The following is a 20,373-nucleotide window of genomic DNA, read 5'->3' as shown; positions in this document are numbered from 1 at the left end:
AGTCAGCCCCGAATCTCCCAAGGATCGTGTAATAAGCTTCCCTGAGCATGAGATTAATAAAACAAACTGATGCTGGGTTTTGGGATGTCAACATCTGAACTCCCCCTACCAGGCCTGGGGTGTGTGGGTCACACTTAGCTGCCCCCCTCCTTTACCGAGCAAGGTGATTTCTGCCCCAGGGCACAAGCTCCCACCCCCTCCTCTGGCCGCCCCCCCCCAGCAAATAACCTGCTCCCAACCCTCAAATCAACACCCCCCCCCCCGCAATTCTGTCCCCAGATCTGACACCTAGATTCTACTCCTCCCCCAGCCCCCCACAGCAGGACGATTGGCCGGTCCGGTCAGACTGCACCAGCCCACACCGGAGAGACACCGACCCGCCCCCCGCCCCTCAGGAGAAGGGATTGGGGGCAGACTGGGAGCGGTACAGCTGCTGCCCCTCCTAGCGGGGAAAGAAGCAAAACCCCAACCCCGCCCTTCCAGGCACGGTCTGTCTACCGCTCCCCCCTCCCCAGGTAACGTGGGGTGGGGTGAGGACAGGGGGGATAATTTTACTTGCACCACCCCTCACATCTGCCCCAACCTCCCCCGCCAGTTCCACCCCCACATCCGCCTCCCAGCCTCACCACTGCTCCTTCGGCAGCTCCTGCGGCTCTTCACCCCCCATCCCAGGCTTGGGGTGGCCAATAGAGTCCCCTCTCCCCCCTGCCAGCCCCTGCGTTGCGGGACAAAGCAGAGGCTGGGCTCGCTGCTGCTCGCCCGTTGTGCGTGAGTAGAAAACAGCTGAGCGGCGGTCACGTGATTTTTGAGAATTCCCCTCTTCTGTATTTACAACTTCGCTCTTTCCTGATCCGGCTGCAGGGACCGAACATGCTCAGTAACGTCCGCTGAAGCCGCTGCCCCCACTTGCATCCCAGCCAGCGCCCTGCACAGCTCCCACGTGAGGAGGGGTTAATCAAACCGGAGCTTTTCAGCGTGGAAAACAGAGGACTAAGAGTGGAGAGGATAGAGATCTATTAAGTCATGATGGGTGTGGAGACAGTGAATAAGGAAGTGTTAGTTACTCCTTCTCATAACACAGGAACTAGGGGGTCACCCAATGAAATTAAAGGGCAGCAGGTTTAAAATAAAAGAAAGTGTTTCTTTACACAGTGCACAGTCAACCTGTGGAACTCCTTGCCAGAGGATGTTGTGCAGGCCAAGACTATAGCTGGATTCAAAAAAGAACTGGATAAATTCATGGAGGACGGGTTTATCAGTGGCTATTAGCTAGGATGGGCAGGGATGGTGTCCCTAGCCTCTGTTTGCCAGAAGCTGGGTATGGACAATCAGGGCTGGCCTAGGGAAAACGGCAGCCTGGGTGAACTTGCATTTTGGTGCCCCTGGCCCGTGTGGGCATGGCGTTCCCTCCATTGCCCCCAGCCTCTGTGGGCTCCCCACCCTCCCTTCACCCCTAACCCCTACACTGTGCCTAATCCCTGCATTCCCCGTCTGTGCCCCAATCCCTACACCCCTTTCACTCCTACCCTTGTACGTCCTTCCTGCACGCCTAATCCCTGCAGTGTGCCCTCTTCACCCTAACCTCTGCCCCCTCCTACATCCCAACCTGTGCCCCTAACTCCTGCACTCCAGCCTCTCTGCCCCTAACTCCTGCATGCCAACCCCTGCACTCCCCCTCCTGCACCCCTAACCCCTGCACTGTGCCCCCTTCACCTCAACACCTTCCCTTTCCTGTGTCCTAATCCCTGCACTGTGCTCCCTTCACCCTAACCCCTGCCCCCCTCCTGTGCCCCTAAACTCTGCATCCCCTTCCTGCACCCACATTGGGAAACTGAGCTGGATGCAGGGATGGAGCAGCTGGCACTTGCTCCCCCACTGGACTGCTGCTACCCTGCCCCGTGCACCCCTAGGGGGCTGTGATGGGGCAGCAGGGAATGATGGCAGGGTTCCCTGCATCCAGGTCACTCTCCCCACCTGGTCTGCGAAAGGAGCGCATGTGAGAGCAGCAGCTCTTGATGCCTCACAGCAAAGCCCATATGCAGGGCCGGCGCTTCCATTTAGGTGACCTAGGCGGTCGTCTAGGGCGCCAGGATTTGGGAGGGCGGCAGACTGCTCCAGTGGACCTCCCGCAGGCATTCCTGCGGAGGGTCCACTGGTCCCGCGGCTCCGGTGGAGCATCCGCAGGAATGCCTGCGGCAGGTCCACCGGAGCTGCGGGACCAGCGGACCATCTGCAGGAATGCCTGCGGGAGGTCCACTGGAGCCGTGGGACCAGCAAGCCAGCCCTGCACCTAGGGCACCAAAATCCCTGGCGCCGCTCCTGCCCATATGTGACTGCGTGTTGTGTTGAAGGGAGTGTGTGCGCCTGAGTGTGTGTGCGCACTGCCTCTTTAAGAAAACACTCAGGGTCCGGTGCCTGAAGGTTTGTTCAGACACAAGCAGCTGCCAGCAGCTCTAGACCCAGAGAGGCAGCAGCACAGACAGATTCCCCCTGTCCTGTCACCCCAGTTTCATGGAAATTGGGTACATGGGGGGGCCACCCTGACATCACTCCCCACACACACAGCAGACAGGAGGATGCTCCCAGTCAGGAGTGGCCAGGGGCAGCTCCAGGGAGGAACTGAGGGGATCTGGCGGGGATGGGACAGGAACAGCAGGGGCTGCACACATGGAGCAGGGTGGGGGAGGGGCATCTCTGCTCTGGAGGAGTCACCTGGCTTGACTTGTCCTCAAACTGCCCCCTGCAGCTCAGGTCCCTCTTCCCCCATAAGCTGCTGCTTCACCTGCCTACCTGCCCCCTTCTCCAGCCCAACTGGCTCTTGGTGGGTCAGGTGAGAAACAGGCAAACCCTGTGTACGGTGCCCCCTTTGGCGAGCTTCCCTGGGCCCCCGCCCCAGTCCCAAGGCTGGCCCTGCAGTGACAGGAGAATCAGGATGGATCACTGGATGATCACCTGCTCTGTTCATTCCCTCTGGGGCACCTGGCATTGGCCACTGTCAGAAGACAGGACACTGGGCTAGATGGACCTTTAGTCTGACCCAGTCTGGCTGTTCTTATGTTCCGCAATCAAAGAGGGAAAGTCGGAAGGATGGGCAGAATTTTTGCAGGGGTCAAAACGTGTCCAGAGGAGAGTGAAACAAGGGAAGAAGAGGGCAGATGGGCAAAATCAGGGACAGAGTGTAGGAGACGAGGTTCAGAAAAGGAGAGATGCCTGACTAGACAGTAGCACAGGGTGAAATCCCAGGTCAAGGGGATCAAAGTTATCACAAATGGGGTGACCCATCTGCTGTGATTGCCAAAGTAAGGTATGGGTGGCTTTGAGATCCTGGCTTGTCCAGCCCAGGACCCCAATCCCAGCACTGCACAGCCCTACGCCTGCCTACAGCAGTTCTTCTCTGTCTGCAATGACAGACTGATCTCTTGATTCAGGGAAATGCTTTACACACATGCCATAAAACAAACAGATACTCTTCATATGTGTTTCTGATGCTTCAATAAATTCCTGCTCAGTTTCCATAGGTGTCAAACTTCCGCACAGGGCCTCAGAGCAGCTCACCAAATGGCTTTATCTGCTGTGCTAGATTGACTGTTTCGGACTCCCTCTCCTGTCACCCACAGGAACTGCAGTTTCACTCCTTTTAATTTATTTAAAAAAAAATAGTTCCTCACCAAAGGCTTTTAAGCAAAGTAAGCTGTGATGGGGTAAGATGGAAGGTCCTCTCATGGATTGGTAACTGATTGGATAAGAGATGACTAAGGGGGGATATGACATAAAATCATGACAGGTGTGGAGAAAGGAAGTATTTTTTCACACAACGCATAGTCAGCCTGTGGAACTCTTTGCCAGAGGATGTTGTGCAGGCGAAGACTATAACAGGGTTCAAAAAGGAACTAGATAAGTTCATGGAGGGCAGATCCATCAATGGCTGTTAGCCAGGATGAACAGGGATGGTGCTAGCCTCTGTTTGTCAGAAGCTGGGAGTGGGCAACAGGGATGGATCACTTGATGATCACCTATTCTGTTCATTCTCTCTGGCATTGGCCACTGTCAGAAGACCCGATACTGGGTTGGATAGATTTTTGGTCTGACCCAGTATGGCCATTCTTGTGTTCTTAGTATGATTTTTATGACAGTGTGTTTGGTGCTGTACGAACACGAGGGCAATGCAATAGCTACCCTCGGGCAATTGCAGGCTAAGTCCAGCTGGGATTTCTCTGTTCATTTATCCATCCATCTGCAATGTATGTTTTTTTCTCCATCCACTGGCTAGGAGTTATAACCAATCCAAATCCTTAGATTGTTTGTCTCTGTAGAACAAGGGCTTTCCCTCTATGTTTTATGGGCTGCACTCTGCTCTCAGCTACACCAGCGCAAATCTGGAACAAGGAGGGTAACTTCTGATCTGGATTTACTTCAGATTTATACCGCTGTAAATAAGAGGAAAATTTGACCCTTTCTGTCTAATGTGTTAATCTCCTCTCAGCAGTGATGGACAGCCTGCTGTCCACAGAATTATCTAGCAGAGAGAGCCGTGTTTGTGGTGTGAGAACTTCTGGGTTTGAGTCCTGGTTCTGCTATTGTGTTGCGGTGTATGGACAGCAAGTTGCTTTCCTCATTTTCCCTATCTTTAGAACACCTTAAGCACCGGACCATTGGGTATTCTGGGCTATACAATGATTCACATTTGGTCTCTGACCCAATTAATATTTATTAATTTAAATGAAGTGGAATGGCTTCTACAAGAGAGACTGAGAGAAACTCATAGACGAGTATCCTACAGCTCAGTGGTTGGCTAAGTTCCTTGTAAGCTGTACAGCCATGCAGCAGCCATTTAAGTGCCATGCAGGTGCTCAGGGAACCCGCCCAGCTGTGACCTGGCACGGCTGGAGGAGGGGACGCCTCTCCCCCGGCCCCAACCCAGCCCTGGACCTTCCACGGCCAGGGGTTGGGCGGTATGAATTCAGCCACAGCCCGAACCTGCTGCGGCTGGGGTGCCCCTCCCCCGGCACCAACCCAGCCCTGGATCTGCCATGGCCAGGGTAGGGGTGCCCATGGATGGGGAATAGGTGCCTATCCCGTGGCCACAGCCCCAGAGTTGCCATGGCAGGGAGAGGCACCTCTCCCCCCAGCCTAGGTGTTGCTGTGGGGAGAGAGGGGAGTCCTCTCTCCCCGCTGTAGCCTTTGAGAACCCACCTGTACCCCAAACCTCTCATCCCTGACCCCACCCCAGAGCCTGCACCACCGCACCCCTGAACCCCAACCCTCTGCCCCAGCCCGTAGCCCCCTCCCAAGCTCTGAGCCCCTCGGTCCCATCCCTACAACATGAATTTTATTATGTGCACCGATATGAAGGTGATGTGTCACACATCATCTTCATATCGGTGCACATAACAAAATTCATTCTGCATGTGTGGGAAAAATTAGAAAGAACACTGGGTTGATGCACTCCCCACCCCCGAAAGGGGGGATTAACCCGCCGCCCATGGGTGCATTGTTGTATGATAGCAACGCCTATCAGGCCTGACAAACTCACTGCTCCGCATGCATTGCTTTCATAGTATTTATCATAGTATTTATCCACAACGGGCCATGGGAGGTCTCTCATAAAGGCTCATGGACACCAGTGGTGCTGGAAGATTTTTAATAGTGGAGGTGCTGGAAGCCAGCCCTCTTACCTGTCCACGCACACCCTCCCAGAGCTGAGGCAGGACAAAGCTCTGGGCACGGGGCCAACAGCAGATCCCCAAGCATGCAGGGCAGCAGCAGGGACCCCGAGTGTGGGGCTGGGAGCCCGTGGGTGCTCAGCACCCCACACCTCTGGTTCCCGTGCCTATGTGTCACACGTGTGCGCAGATGATCTTTAAGGAACTACATTTATATACCAAAAACTATTTTAAAGTCTGAATAGATGCAGGGTTAAGAAACCCATTTTGCCAGACCAAGGGATATCTACTCATCTCTCTCCCACAGTTCACATGTAGATTAAGCATTGTAAGGAACACAATTGAAGCCCTGTTTGCATATAGGAATGTTTCTCAACCTGGGGTAAGTGTCCCCCCCACCAGGGGGTACGCAGAGGTCTTCCAAGGGTACATCAACTCATCTAGATATTTGCCTAGTTTTAAAACAGGCAACATAAAAAGCACTAGTGAAGTCAGGAAAAACTAAAATTTCGTATAGACAATTTATACTGCTCTATGTACCATATACTGAAATGTAAGAACAATATTTATATTCCAACTGATTTCTTTTATAAAATTATATGGTAAAAATGAGGAAGTCAGCAATTGTTCAATACTAGTGGCTGTGACACTTTTGTATGGTTACGTCTGATTTTGTAACCATGTTGTTTTTAAGTGAGGTGAAATTTGGGGGTGTGCAAGAGAATGGAATACAGTAATTGGGAAAGGTTGAGAGTCAGTGGCATATAGGACCAAAAGAAAAAGCACACTGGAGAACCAACAATGGGAGGGAGGCACATCAGCGGTTTACTGGACTATAACTGAGAGACAAGAACCGCACCCTGCAATCCTTCAGGAAGTAAACGGGAGAGCACACTTTGCATTCATGGAAAGGAGGATCCCAGTGATGGTGGCTGGTGACCCTAGGAGAATGCTTTAGCCATGAATTTGCTTGTTAAAAGTTATACTCAGACTATCTGAATACTGTTATACCTGGTGGTTGATGTGTTAATCTATTGGTCTTATTTCTTACCTCACTTTCTCTTAAATCTTAGTTAATAAACTCCTGTTTCACTACAAATATATCTCAGGGCTGTGATGCTATATTGGCACTGACCTTAAACTGAATCAAACAAGCTGGTATGGTCCCTTTGGGGCCGGCTTACCTGGGAATTTCTGAGTGTCCAGTGGAGAGGGGCTGGACACTGCACAAGGAACGTCAGAGGAGCTGGAGGATGAGGTTGCACCTAGTGTTAACCTGCAAGGCAAAGTAAGGACTGGCAGAGCCCTGGGGAGTTGTGTGGGGAGCTAAAGGCTGGACGTGACAGGGAACTGACACCTAGTTCAGCAGCAACACGTATCCCTCATGCTGAGGCTGGGGGATAACAAGGAGAGTCACAGTCTTGGGCACCCTGAGAAAATGTCACAGCCGGAACCTGCAGTGTGTGGAGCTCAGGGATGGTGAAGTAACAGCTCCAAGGGGCTTAAAAAAACCCAAACAAACAAACAAGAAAACACAACTCCAATGCTGGGGACACTACAAGCTCCCTTGGAAGCTATTCCAGAGCTTAAATTTTCATATGATTAGAAAGTTTTCCTAATATCGAACCTAAATCTCTCTTGCTGCAGCTTAACACTTTTTCTTCTCGTCCTCCCTTCAGTGGTCATGGAGCACAACTGCTCCCCAGTCTCTATAACAGCCCTTAGCATGGCTGCAGACCATCCCCAGTCTGCTTTTCTCACGACTAAGAGACCCACTTCTTTTAGCCTCCCTCCACAGGTTGGGTTTTCTAAATCTTTGATCATTTTCTGTTAAGCTCCTTAGGCCTCAATCCAATTTGTCCTCATCTTTCCTAAAGTGGGTGGTGCCCACAACTGGACACAGGACTCCAGCTGAGGCCTCCCCAGTGTCCAGCAGAGCAGTACCATGACCTCCGGCAACTTACATACATTAATACACCCCAGAACGATACCAGCCTTTTCCCCAGCTGCGTCAACGGGTGACAGCCAGACAGCATCTGAGTGACTCCATTAAAGACCATTCTCCCTCCCCCCATTATTCAAGACAAGGGACACTGGGAGTTTGAGAAACTAAATTCTACTTTATTCTTTTCAAAGCAAGAAATAAAAGCTAAATTCCGCCTCCCCTCCCCAATCCAACGCCAGTTCGGCACAGTGCGTTTCAGCCCAAGCCCAGCACACTGCTGCTCCAGCCACACACATGCCCCAGGGAAAGAAGAACAAGATAAAGCTGGTAGAAAAGCGCTAACAATCCATGAGAGAGGCATTTGCCCGGCCTCCTCCTCTCAGCAATGGGGAGTCGCTGACCCCTCTCCACATCAGTCCTCTTGGGACATCACTGGCAGTTCTTTAACGTTCAAGGACGACTTTACCTAGCACTCGTAGGACATTTCCTCTCTCTCTGGGACTTGTGCACTGAGTTCATACTTCTCAGACTCAGCTCTCTGGCTCATAAGAACAAACAGTGCCCATTCAAGGCCACCGACCCTCTCCCCCCTCCTGATTATATCTCACATCTCTGCAGGGATCAGGCAGTCACTTCCTTCCCCATTTCAGTCTCTGACTTTCGGATAGATACTGGTCATTTTCACAGTTCAGAGAACAAGACAGACTCATGACAAAGGCTACAGAAATGTGAAAAGAAAATTAGAAAGGACTATTCTGGTAAGTGATCATTTGTCTTTTGAAGCTCTCAATAAACCCGACCTATATTCCGTCAAACTAATTTAATATATGGGAATGAGACAATCTCACTCCAAAGGGGGGACTTAGTGACTCTAACAATCACTTTGCTAACAGGGGTGGGAATAAAACGCTATGGGTCAGTCTAGGCTAGTAAAAAGGGTGGAAGAACAAAGAAGACGCACTAGCTAATCCCGACCACTTTTTCTGCCTTAAACAGATCACTCCCCATTTATTCCCTCTCTGGAAGGCACACATTTGTCTCAGGTCACCCCGCAAGATGCTGCCAGCACTGGGAACAGAGCTCAGGTCTCCTGAGTCCCAAGCCAGTGCTCTATCCACTCAGCAACGCTGCTTCCCTCTCATAGGCTGATGCTGCAGTAGCAGAGGTGGGAAATCCAGGCTTCCAACAAAAGGCCCTGTGGGAATCAGTCTCTGCTAATGGTGCTGTCTGAATGCAGGGGGGACAGGGAGAAGGGGCAGAGGGGGTGAGTGATGAGGCAGCACTTCGCTACTCCTGTGCTCTCCCTCGCCTCTTATCCTATCGTCCCCAAACAGTCAATAGCCCCAGCACCCAGCTCCCCCTGCTTCCCAGCTCCACCAGCCCCAGCTATTCAATCCCCAGTTTCCTCCCCACAACCCAGTGCCTGGTGCCTTAACAGTTGATTCCCCCAGAGCCCAGCGCCCTGGGGGATTTGGGGAGGGGAGGAGTTACCAGCCCCCAGGGACACTCGCCCTGCACGGAACAGCCTCAGATCAGTGGGGGAGCCCAGCCCAGGGCCTGGTGGAAGATGGGGGGTGGGGACAGGTGTGTAGAGTGAAGGTGGGGCCTGGCCCAAATGTCCTTCTCCTCATCTCCATGGCAGAGGGGATCCCGGCTGGGAGGGGAAGGGAGAGGGGGGGATCTTCAACCAGGTAGAGGGAGCATCTGGAGGAGTTTCTCTCTCTCCCTTCTCCCACCTGTGGCCAATCAGCTCAGCAGTCAGGGCTGCAGCGGGGAGGAGGGGCTGATGGGGGCTTCTCCTCCTCTGCCTGGGGTTTGCTTAGACCAGGCAGAGGGTCACTGACCAGCAGATGCTCGGCTGCTGCTTTATCTTCACTTCTGCAACGGGCAGCTGGATCCTTGGGAGCCAAACACCCCTGATGTGTGGGGGAACAAGAGAATGGATTTTTTACTATGGTCACCCTTTATCAGGGCACTGTTTCTCTGCTGTCCATAGGAGTTTCTGATGTACAGTATGGAGTTAGTTCCTCTTGGTATCTTTTCCACACTGAGGACATCTCAGAGGTTTCTACCCTATGTGAACTTGTGAATGCCTGATACTTCGGGAGCACCAAATGAAACTTTTCCCAGATTCAAGGTCTTGCTGCTGTGTGGATATGTGAGGTAAAATTGAATCTTTTCCTGCAGTCAAGCTGTTTTTAGGGTCTCTCACTCCTGTGAATGCTCTCATGTTTGGTAAGCTCTGGGCTCTTACTGAAGCTTTCCCCACAGTCAAGGCATTTATAAGGTCTCTCTCCCATGTGGATTTTCCCATGTTTCGTAAGGTGTGAGCGCTGACTAAAACTTTTCCCACAGTCTAAGCATGTATGGGGTTTCTCTCCTGTGTGGGTTTTCTGATGCATATTGAGGGCTGATTTCACACTGAAACTTTTCCCACACTCGAGGCATTTATAGGGTCTTTCTCCTGTGTGAGTTCTCCTGTGTTTAGTAAGGGCGGAACTTGCAATAAAACCTTTTCCACACTCAAGGCATCCATAGGGTCTCTCTCCTGTGTGGGTTCGCTGATGTGTAATAAGCGTTGAACTCTGACTAAAACCTTTCCCACACTCAAGGCATTTATATGGTCTCTCTCCTGTGTGGATTTGCTGATGTGTAATAAGCTTTGAGTTCTGAATAAAACTTTCCCCACACTCCCAGCATTTAAAGGGTCTCTCTCCTGTGTGCACTCTCTGGTGTATAAGAAGTTGTGATGTCTGAATGAAGCTTTTCCCACAGTCCAAGCATTTGTGGGGTTTCTCTTCCATGTGAGTTCTCTCATGTCTAATAAGGGCTGATCGCTCATTGAAAACTTTCTCACAGTCAAGGCATTTATAGGGTCTTTCTCCTGTGTGGATTCTCCCATGTTTAATAAGGTATGAGCGCTGACTGAAGGTTTTCCCACAGTCTGGGCATTTATAAGGTCTCTCTCCCGTGTGGGTTCTTCCATGTTTAATAAGGTATGAGATCTGACTGAAAGTTTTCCCACAGTCCAAGCATTTATGGGGTTTCTCTCCTGTGTGGATTTTCTGATGTATATTAAGGGCTGATTTCATACTGAAAGTTTTCCCGCACTCAAGACATTTATAGGGTCTTTCTCCTGTGTGGATTTTTCCATGTTTAGTAAGGGATGAACGTTCAATAAAACCTTTCCCACACTCAAGGCATTTATAGGGTCTTTCTCCCGTGTGTATTCTCCTATGTTTAATGAGAGATCGATTTTCCGTAAAATTTTTCTCACATTCAGGGCATTTATAGGCACTTTCTCCTGTGTGAATTCGCCCATGTCGAATAAGGGATGAACTTTCCATAAAACTTTTCCCACACTCAAGGCATTTATAAGGTCTCTCTCCTGTGTGGGTTCGCTGATGTGTAATAAGCTTTGAGCTCTGACTAAAACTTTTCCCACACTCAAGGCATTTATACGGTCTCTCTCCTGTGTGTACTCTCTGGTGTATAGTGAGTTGTGACTTCTGAATGAAGCTTTTCCCACAGTCTAAGCATTTATGGGGTTTCTCTCCTGTGTGGATTCTCTGATGATTATTAAGTTTCGTTCTGTCAACAAAACTTTGCCCACAATTGAGGCATTTATAGGGTTTGTCACCTGTGTGGATTCTCTCATGCTTAATAATGTGTGAGCGCCGACTAAAAGTTTTCCCACAGTAAAGGCATTTATATGGTCTCTCTCCTGTGTGGATTCTCCTATGTTCAATAAGGTATGAGTTCTGCCCAAACGTTTTCCCACAGTCCAGGCATTTATGGGGTTTCTCTCCCGTGTGGGCTTTCTCATGTGTACTAAGGGTTGATTTCACACTGAAACTTTCCCCACACTCAGGGCATTTATACGGTCTTTCTCCTCTGTGGATTCTTTCATGTTCAGTAAGGGATGAACTTTCAATAAAATCTTTCCCACATTCAATGCATTTATAGGGTCTCTCTCCCGTGTGGATTCGCCCATGTTGAATAAGGGAAGAACTTTTGCTAAAACTTATCCCACAGTCAACACATTTGTAGGGTTTCTCTTTATTGTGACTTGTTTGCTGGTCTGTGACTTCCTTGGGATCCTTGCATCCTTTGCCACATGGAATGGATTCATCCAGTTTTTTCATGAGGTAGTTTTCCAGTTGCATCTCTGATCCGTGTCGATCTCCCCAGGCTTCTCCCTGTTCCAAACACTGGGAAAAATTCCCTTCAGCTCGTCTCAAAAACATCTCCTGAGGTTTCACTTTCTCGGGACCTTCCTGCTGCTGATTCTCCTCCTTGTTCTCACTCACAGTCCTATCACCTGCTGGGAGAGAGAGAAGCCAGACAGGAGTCACTGCGTGTGCCGGGGAGAAAGGACAGAAAGGGGAATAGCAAAGAGGGAAAACACAACACAGTGACTGTTTGGGAGCTGGAGACACTGGATTCTGCTGCCATATCCCACCCAAACACTCCCAGGGAAGGAAAGTGACGGAGGAAATTCCCAACAGCTAACAGGATTGGGGGGAAGCTCTGACTGATATTTGCCTGGATGATACAACATCTGCCCATGTTCTCTGTAAGCTGCGGGCTTGGGCTGCCACGAAGGAGAGATTCCAATGTGAGCACAGCTGGCAGCATGTGTTCAGGTGCCCCTCCCCACAGGTTGCTCCATCCTGCAGATGCTCCTGGGATCTTCCTGCTGGCTGTGCAGAGCGGGGGTGGGAGGGTGCTGATGTTAGGGTGTCCTCTTCTCCTTCCCCCTGTACCCCTTTCTCCGCAGAGCAGGGGAGAGGTGACAGCCTAGCTCAGGAAGACTCAGAGCTGCTACGGTCTGAGGTCTGAATGGTGGTGAGTGGCTGAGTGCCTTTCTTAAAGAGACAATGCACTGTTTCTGAGATTTCCCCAGCAGCCAGCTCACTCTTGTCTCTCTCTCTCACACACACACACTCTCTTTCTCTCTCCCCCTCTCCCCTACCCATGTACCACACCTCGGGGGAAGGTAGACAACAGGACTCAGGACGGAGCAGGAGAACTCTCAGTGAGTGTCTTAAAGAGACAGTGAACTGCTTTCCCCAGGAGCCAGCACACACACTGTCTCTGTGTCACACACACACTGTCACATACAGAGTCTCTGTCATTGTCTCACACACAGTCTCTGTGTCACACTCTCTCTCTCTCTCTCTCTCTCATACACACACACACACACACACACACAGAGTCTCTGTCATTGTCTCACATACAGTCTCTGTGTCACACTCTCTCTCTCTCTCATACACACACACACACAGAGTCTCTGTGTGATGCTCATCTCCCAACACTATTCCTTGGTACTTCCTGCAATGCACATATATTCTCTGTAATTTTATTTTTTCAAAGGTGTTATTTTAGTGTGTTGACTGGTCTATGCATTTCATAATTTTTACTTCTTTTACACTTAAATTTAATTCTTTGAGTAGTGAGTTCTACAATGCCTAACCTGTCCTGGCTGGACTAATTATCCCTATAGTAACTTTTTAAAAATGTATATTATATCTAGGTTTTTTTTTCTACTGGTAGTGCACCTAGGCACATATCGCGGTGCACACAACATTTATTCTGCACATGAATGGAAAAAATTAAAGGGAACATTGCGTGCTGATTGCAGCCCTGACCTGGGTGAGACGGGGCAGAACTGAGGGCTCTCGCTCACAGCACATTTTGGGAGTTCCAGCTTTTTCCTTCACTCACCAGATGATTTCTCTGTCAGTTTCCCTGACTCCTCACCTGTGCGGGTGCCTCTCGGGCTCTCCCTTTCCCTGGCGGTCTGGAGATCTGGGACCCATGGCTCTTTCCCTTGTTCCAGCCGGGCGATCAGGTCAGGTTTGGGAATGGGGAATCCTGCACAGGGGGCAAAATCAGGCAAGCTCACGACGCACGGAGTCTTGGTAGATTATTTGTTACAAGGAACCCGTGTTCCCTGTAAGCTGCATGTTGGACTGGCCACCCTGGAGTGATTGAAGTGCTGCGCAGTTGATTAGGCTCCAGAGCCGCTTACACCCTGCAGGCAGCGTGAATTCAGGTGCCTCCCCGGCCACGCAATGCAGCCCTCTGCCTTTGAGCCCCTGTGGCTCCTGGGACACTCCTGCTGGTTGTGCAGAGCAGGGGCAGGGGAAAAGGGGTGCTGATGTCAGGGTACCCCTTCCCCTCACCCTTGTACCCCAGCAGGGGAGACGGAACAGCCTCGCTCAGCGCTCTGAGCAAGAGAGGGTCTGAGGTCTGAACCCCACAGAGTCTGCTTCCCCAGCACCCAGCAAACATAATCTCTGTCTGTCTGTCTCCACACACACACACATTGTCTGTCTGTCTCTAAACAAACAGTGTCTCTACACACACACACACACACACACACACACAGAGTATCTGTGTCTCTACATGCATGCATGCACACACACATACAGTGTCTCCACAGTCTGTGTGTCTACACACACACACATACAACCTCCCAACACATACTTGTGTTATTGTTCATCATTACTCTTTCGTATTTCCTGCAATGCACATATATTCTCTGTAATTTTATTCTTTCAAAGCGTGTTATTATAGTGTTTTGACTGGTCTATACATTTCATAATTTTTATTTCTCTCTTACATTTAAATTTAATTCTTTGAGTTGTTTGTTTTAAAATGTCTAACCTGTCCTGCCTGGAGTAATTATCCCTATGGTAACTGTTTAAAAATATATATTATATCTAGGTTTTTTGTTTCTACTGGTGACGCACATCCGCACATAATAAAACTTATTCCGAACATGGATGGAAAAAGGTAGAGAGAACATTGCAAGGAACATTCCCTGAGTTTAAACTGACCCGACATGGGATTGTGGTAACAGACTTCTTGGGAGAAGCAGACATCCTGGGGTGGGGGTGTTTATACCCTCACTAGAAGGTCTCAGGATAGGTGCACTCTCGGGGACTTACTTTCACACACAGCTCGGGTGTTCAGCTTCTGCCTATTTCCAAGCCTGCAGAATCTAGAGTCCTCCCCATGGATGGAGCAAGGCGAATGGTGTGTGAAAGAGAAATAATACAGGCAGGACAATCCCCTGCTTCTGGCCCCTGGTCAGCTGGTAAGACAGATGAATTAGCCTGTCCATTAGGTTTCTGACTCCTCTGTTCCCTTGAATGGGGTGTATAGATCTCACCCTGGAGGTCTGGACTACGTGACCTTCCTCCTCTAATCTAACTGAGCAGGGAAGAACCTGACGAGAGTCAGACACGCAGACCCCATGGCTTCTAATAGCTGAGGGCACAGGATTCCCTTACCCAGCGAGGTCACCGTCTCATAGTTCTCCTGCATGACGTCCCTGTAGAGGACTCTCTGGGCGGGATCCAGCAGAGCCCCCTGCCCCTGGGTGAAATACACAGCCACCTCCTCGAAGGTCACCGGCATCTGAAACAAGAGTCCCCCACTCTGCACCTGCTGCCCCAGCCACAATCCCACTATTCATGGGGAAGGAGGCTCAGAAAAGCAGAATCCCAACCCTCACCCTGCTCAGAGCAGCCAGGCAGCTTCAGTGGGTGGGGAGAAGGTAAGAGCTCCTTGTCTCTCCCAGCTAGGATGACCAGACAGCAAGTGTGAAAAACTGGGATGGGGGGTGGCGGGTAATAGGATCCTATATAAGAAAAAGACCCAAAAATCAGGACTGTCCCTATAAAATCGGGACATCTGGTCACCCTACTCCCAGCACATGGAGCAGGGCAGGGTCTTCTCATTTCCCATACGCCTGCCAGCCACAGGCTGATACGGGAAGCAGAGCTCTGAGCCAGGGACAGGGACAGGAATCCCGACAGCTTCCCTGCGTATTTCACAGCAGCCTCTGGCCAGTGGGGTCAGGCTCCAGCACTGGGAGTCTGGTCAGTTTTCCCAGCCCTGCCCAGGGGGATGTTTCCTGTTTCAGAAATGGGGGGACATTCCCGCCCTCACCAATGGGCCTGCTCAGAAAATCAGGCTCCAAGCTGAATGTGTCCCAGCAGGTTTATCACACCCTGTCCCCTCCCTGCCTCACACTGTGTTCCCTGCTGCTCCCCCTCTACAGCAAATCCCCCCCGCAGCTCCCTAAAAATCCCCTACCTCAGCTGGCTCCATCACAGCCATTTCCCTTCCCTGTCCCCTGGAAGAGGGGACGATCTGAAGTGAAACATAGACGAGAGGGAGGTTTCAGAAGGGCCTTGAATCCATTTCACAGCCCGATTCCCCCCAGGCTCCCTCCCTGCAGACAGACGCTCTGGACTCTGCCATTCTGGGAAAACCCTCAGTCACTTTATTACAACACACATGCAGCCCCTCCCACCAGCACTGAACCCCCTGAGACACTTTTAAACCCTCCCAAGGACAGAGTAAGACAAATGCTAGAAAACAGCAGAACCAAAGGAGCCATGTAGGGGATCTCCCTGAGGAGGGCAACTCGTCCAGCTCCTCCCCTTGTTTCCAGGAGAGTCAGTCTCGCTGTGTCACTGGGGGCAGAAGCTCTGGGACCTGCAGGCACCTGGGGAGCCCCCCTCCCTCTGGTACAAACTCACCAGCTGGTCCCTGAAAGGGGCCCTTTGTGCAGAGTCACTGTCCTGCCCGGCCCCAGCCCTTTCCCCATCACCTGAAGGTCTCTGGCTCAGGAGCTGGTGTCAGCAAAGCCTGGGGCTGCCCCAGGGGGCTAGTTCCAGGTCCAGCAAAAGTGCCCACCTGGGCTGGGCACAGAGTGGGGGGTTCATGAAGGTCTGTCCCTGGCACAGCCCCAGCTGGGGAGCAGCAGTTTCACAGCCTGGGCTCTCAGAGGGGGCAGCAGCATCTGACCCAGGCAGCTCAATTCAAGGGCTCTAATATCAGGAGCAGAGAGAGACATGCACCAGCCTCCTCTGCTCCCTTAGGAATAACTGGAGCCCTCTACTATCAGCAGCTAGTGCCTGAGCTTCCCTGTCCTGCCCCTGCAGCCCCTAGGGACAGACAGAGGCTGATCCCACTGTCCCATCCGCACTCACTCCCTGCAGGGGTGGCTCCAGGCACCAGCTCATCCCTGGGGTGGCAAGTCGTGGGGGCGCCATGCCGGTCGCTGTGAGAGCGGCAGTCAGGGAGACTTCGGCAGCATGTCTGTGGGAGGTCCGCCGGCCCCGTGGCTTTGGCGGCAATTCGGCGGCGGGTACGCCGAAGCCATGGAACCAGTGGACCTCCCACAGGCATGCTGCCGAATCTGCATTACCAGCCAGATCTCCCGCTGGCGCGCAGAAAGCCGCCCAACTGCCGTGCTTGGGGCAGCAAAGTACATAGAGCCGCCCCTGACCCCCTGGCAGAGTGAGCAGTGACTGTGGTCCGACACTGGTGTGGCTGAGATGTGAAACCTGCCCAGAAATCAGCTCAGGGCCCTGGGCAGCCCCCAACATTCAGGAGACAGACCCCAAAATCATGGGTGTGTCTGAAAATAATACACTGGGAGCAGGGTGTATGGGTGAGGGGGTGTGCGTGTGGGCGCGGGTGTGTGTGTGTGTGTCGGGGGGGTTTCCGGATATTTGCCTTGCAGCTTCTCAGGCCTTAGGCAAAGTCTCCATCTACCCCCAAAGCATCACTGATTATTTGCGGTAAAGGAATCCCCCTCTGGCTGCTGAGTGGGGCAGCCCCTCACCCTCTGCTGCCCCATGGGGCGGGGGAACTGCTCTTGTATCTCCCCCCTTTCCTTCTCCCCAATTCCTCCCTTCCCCAGCCAGTCTGCTCTTGCTCTCAGTCTCCCCCCAGCCTCCCCTCCCCACATCCCCCCTTTCCTCTATTGCAGCTTTGTGCTCTTCTGTCCTATAAGTCTCCCGACTGCCCTGCATCGCCCATCCTCCCCCCAGCGCACCTCCGCCCCCATCCCATCCTGCCCCCGCAAGTCCCCCCTTACCCTGACACCCTCCCCCGGCCATCCTCAGCCCCCTCCCGTGTGTCTGTCCCACCCCCAGCACGGCCCGGGCTGGCTCCCCCCGCCCCGCACACACCGGGGCTGGCGGCAGCTTTCCCGGGCCCCGGGCGGGAATCGCAGCCAGCTCCGCTGGGAGCAGCCTGGGGCCAAACCTCCCCCTGCAGCCCGGGGGTGACGGGGGGGGGGCGGGTCTCTCTCACCTTCCCTCCGAGCGGGGCCCCCCGGGGCAGGGGCCGGGCTGGGCCGGGCTGGGGGCTCTGCCCTGGCCTGGGAGAGGCTCCTGGGGAGCAGCGGGAAGGGCCCTGCTGGAGATTCCCCTCTCCCGGCTGCAGCCAGGGCTCCGGGCTCCCAGCACCAGCCGCCGGGGCTCGGGGATCTCGCCGGGAGCCTGGGAGCCAGAGTCACCGCAGCGGCTGCGAGTCACTTCCTGCTGCCGGGCCGGGGCCCAGCGCTCGCTGCCCCCCGACAGAGCCGCCTCCCGGCTGCTCCTGGGTCCTAGAGATCAACCCACCGCACTGCGCTTCCCCTCTCTGTATCTGGCCTCTGTTAGACTTGTGGACTTTAGGTTCAGAAGGGCCCGTCCTGATCATCTAGCCATGGGGTTCTCATGACCAAAATTTTGATGGCCTCAGAGTGTTGCCAGCAACTCTCGCTGGTGGCCACGCTGACACTTTCCCCTAAAATACTTAACTAACTTTAGGAAAAAACAATACATATGCACAGAGGTAAGCAGGGGAATGGTCCCGAGATGGTGAGGAATTTTGCTGGCTTATACACCACCCTGCTGGAATCAAATAGCAGAAGGATCTGAGTCCTCGCTCCCACTCCCTTCACCCAGAGGTCTGCCTGCCCTCTGGGACTCCCCTTCCACTCTAGTCCCTGAAACCCCGACAAGGCTGGGCCCAGGTTTCATGAGGGGCTCGATCCCCAATTTTGTTGTGATCACTCAGGACAGGGGCTAGCGCATCTCCACTCCTGGGATGCTCTCCCCACTCCAGACGCTTACCTGATTTCTTCCCTGACTGTTACATAGAGTTCAGAATAAATACAATTTATTAAACACCAACAAATAAAAACAATTAAGGAAAAAATGGGAAAGGTTAAAGGAAAAATCATCACCGCTCTGTGGGAAGAACCACAAAAGTCCTGCAAGCCCTCTTGGCTGGAGATGTCTCCCTGTGCTGGTTTCTTGCCTAGGATCCCCCCTCACTCTGCCCAGCTGCTCACTGCACCCAGCTCCAAACTGCTCCAGCCCCAGCTCCCTTCTGCCCCACCACTGCTACTGCTGCTCTGCCTCCAGCTCAGCTCCCTGGGCTGTGCCTCTCTGGCTCTGGCTGGTGCTGCTCTGCTCCCAGCACCACTCTGCTCTCTCCTTAGCAGCTCCTGTCCTGCTCTGGCCCCTCCAACTTACAGAGAGGATGCGACTCTAGACTTCCTCATTAGTCTGTCTGCCCTGTCCATCAGGCTGACCTGGAGCATTGGCCCTTGCCCATTGTCAGTCTCCGGATCTTGATGCCCATAGTCTCCTTACCCATATACACATCAAAATCATTATTTATTTACTGCTAACTAGTAAGGCTGCTGCTGTGAAAAGTTATATTTGTATGTTTGTTCATATTTTTCACAGCCTCTCAGCTAGCTACCTGGGGGGCCAACTTGGTAATTTTTAAAAACCAGACACTCCAGCAGCAGTGCTGGAACCTCCCCTGCCCCACCTCTTTCCCCCAAGGTCCCACCCTATCCACCTCTTCCCCATAGACTCTGCCCCTGCCCTGCCTTTCCCCCCCCCAAGGCTCTCCCAGTAACTGGACTTTGGGTGTCCAGTGACTAGATCTGACAGACACTGTCAGCTCCTGTTTCTGACTGGACTTTCTGGGCAAAAACGAGGCACCTGGCCACCCGAGTAGCACCCAACATGCAATAAGTTCTGGGAACACGTTGGGGACAACTTCTGCTTTCTAATGGTGGGGGAAGTAACTTGTGGCAACCGGGTTAGACTCAGTTCTGACCAGCAGGGAGGAATTCGTTGGTCTAGATGAAATTACTGTAAGGTGGATGCACGACTGGTTGAAAGACTGAACTCCAAGTAGTTATCAATGGTCTGGTGTCAAACTGGGAGGGGAACAGCCCATACCCCGGCTCCCAGCCCTGGGAAGGGGGTCCCACAGGTAGGTGCTGAGGGACAGCCGTCAGTGAATTCTGAGATTGTGCCAGTGCCCTGACACTGCCCTCACCTTGTGAGTACCGCCTCCAGCACCCACATCTTCACCTTCTCCCATCAGTATGCTTTTTGGGAACCTGGAATATGGTCACCCTAGTAACAAACACAGACTACAATCTTACCATTCTACATGCACTGGTGTTACACGCATTTCAACAGCGTGATATTCAGCAGATGACGAGTTTTCCAATGATCCCTAACCAGGCATACATTGTACACTATATATCATAACCATACACAAGTGGTGAGCATGGGGCACAGGGGGTTAGTTACAAGAGGGATGCAGTGTGGGGTGAGTGAGTGTCATAGTATAATTCCTCAATCTTGAATCCCTTTAGAGTTCATAACATATGACTGCGACTTCAGCATCAAGAATTCACTCTAAGCTAAATCTTATCACAGCTTAGATCTGAAACTAGCGCTGCCACAGCCATAAATTTCATGTGTCTGCTCACTCTAAGGGTCTCCCCAAAACCTTCCCTGCGGGGACCCAAGATCAGCTGCCTGAGTTACAACAAAGGCGAAAATAACCCCCTTCCTTCCCCCTCTTTACTCCTCTCCAGATCTCTCCCCGCCCTGCGTACACTAGGAGTTACCCGGTGCTTCAATTCCTGAATGCATT

General features: G+C 52.2%; 4 protein-coding genes across 8 annotated transcripts in view; 1 reads left to right on the top strand and 3 right to left on the bottom strand.

The window, feature by feature from the left end:
* Positions 1 to 727, bottom strand: part of LOC116825024 (butyrophilin subfamily 1 member A1-like) — a 28,902-nt gene extending 28,175 nt beyond the window's left edge. The window contains exon 1 of the mRNA XM_032780708.2: positions 627 to 727. The gene's annotated coding sequence lies outside the window, so the exon portion shown is untranslated. The remainder of the gene's footprint in view (positions 1 to 626) is intronic.
* The window catches only part of LOC142047641 (zinc finger protein 547-like), a 206,375-nt gene that overhangs the window by 64,640 nt on the left and 121,362 nt on the right, over positions 1 to 20,373 (top strand). The gene's annotated exons all lie outside the window — the stretch shown is intronic.
* LOC116827228 (uncharacterized) overlaps positions 1 to 20,373 on the bottom strand; it is a 423,640-nt gene that overhangs the window by 393,478 nt on the left and 9,789 nt on the right. The window contains exon 1 of one of the 3 annotated variants that reach the window (XM_075071642.1): positions 17,731 to 17,788. The exons of 1 other annotated variant lie outside the window; for it this stretch is intronic. Coding sequence is in view for 1 of the 2 variants with exons in the window: in XM_075071640.1 (XP_074927741.1) it covers positions 15,718 to 15,741 (24 nt within the window). In the remaining variant the exon portion in view is untranslated. Of the gene's footprint in view, positions 1 to 15,717; positions 15,791 to 17,730; positions 17,789 to 20,373 lie in introns of those variants that run through there. One more of the 3 variants, XM_075071640.1, reaches the window with a different exon arrangement.
* Positions 7,764 to 17,914, bottom strand: LOC116825020 (uncharacterized). Of its 3 annotated transcripts, none has more exons than XM_032780693.2 (4): positions 17,731 to 17,914; positions 14,910 to 15,036; positions 13,372 to 13,485; positions 7,764 to 11,932 (listed from the first exon to the last, which is right to left on the bottom strand). In XM_032780693.2, the coding sequence occupies exons 2-4, from the start codon at positions 15,034 to 15,036 to the stop codon at positions 9,807 to 9,809; spliced, it is 2,367 nt and encodes a 788-aa protein (XP_032636584.2). In that variant the 5' UTR covers positions 17,731 to 17,914; the 3' UTR covers positions 7,764 to 9,806. The 3 variants fall into 3 exon arrangements, with proteins under 3 accessions (XP_032636584.2, XP_032636586.2, XP_032636587.2); XM_032780695.2 differs by lacking the exon at positions 17,731 to 17,914 and adding an exon at positions 15,718 to 15,768 and having other exon boundaries at positions 7,764 to 11,929; XM_032780696.2 differs by lacking the exons at positions 13,372 to 13,485; positions 17,731 to 17,914 and adding an exon at positions 15,718 to 15,768.

The sequence above is a fragment of the Chelonoidis abingdonii genome, chromosome 12 (assembly GCF_003597395.2).
Source record: "Chelonoidis abingdonii isolate Lonesome George chromosome 12, CheloAbing_2.0, whole genome shotgun sequence".
Taxonomy (NCBI): Eukaryota; Metazoa; Chordata; order Testudines; family Testudinidae; genus Chelonoidis; species Chelonoidis abingdonii.
This window is presented reverse-complemented; position numbering and strand designations above follow the sequence as displayed.

Excerpts from the sequence above, each read along its gene's own strand:
- LOC116825020 (XM_032780695.2), bottom strand. The coding sequence starts at position 15,741 with ATGGCTGTGATGGAGCCAGCTGAG. Across the intron at positions 13,486-14,909 it reads TGAGACGGTGACCTCGCTGG|GATTCCCCATTCCCAAACCT; the intron begins GTAAGGGAATCC and ends CCCCCTGTGCAG. Across the intron at positions 11,930-13,371 it reads CCCGAGAGGCACCCGCACAG|GTGATAGGACTGTGAGTGAG; the intron begins GTGAGGAGTCAG and ends CTCTCCCAGCAG.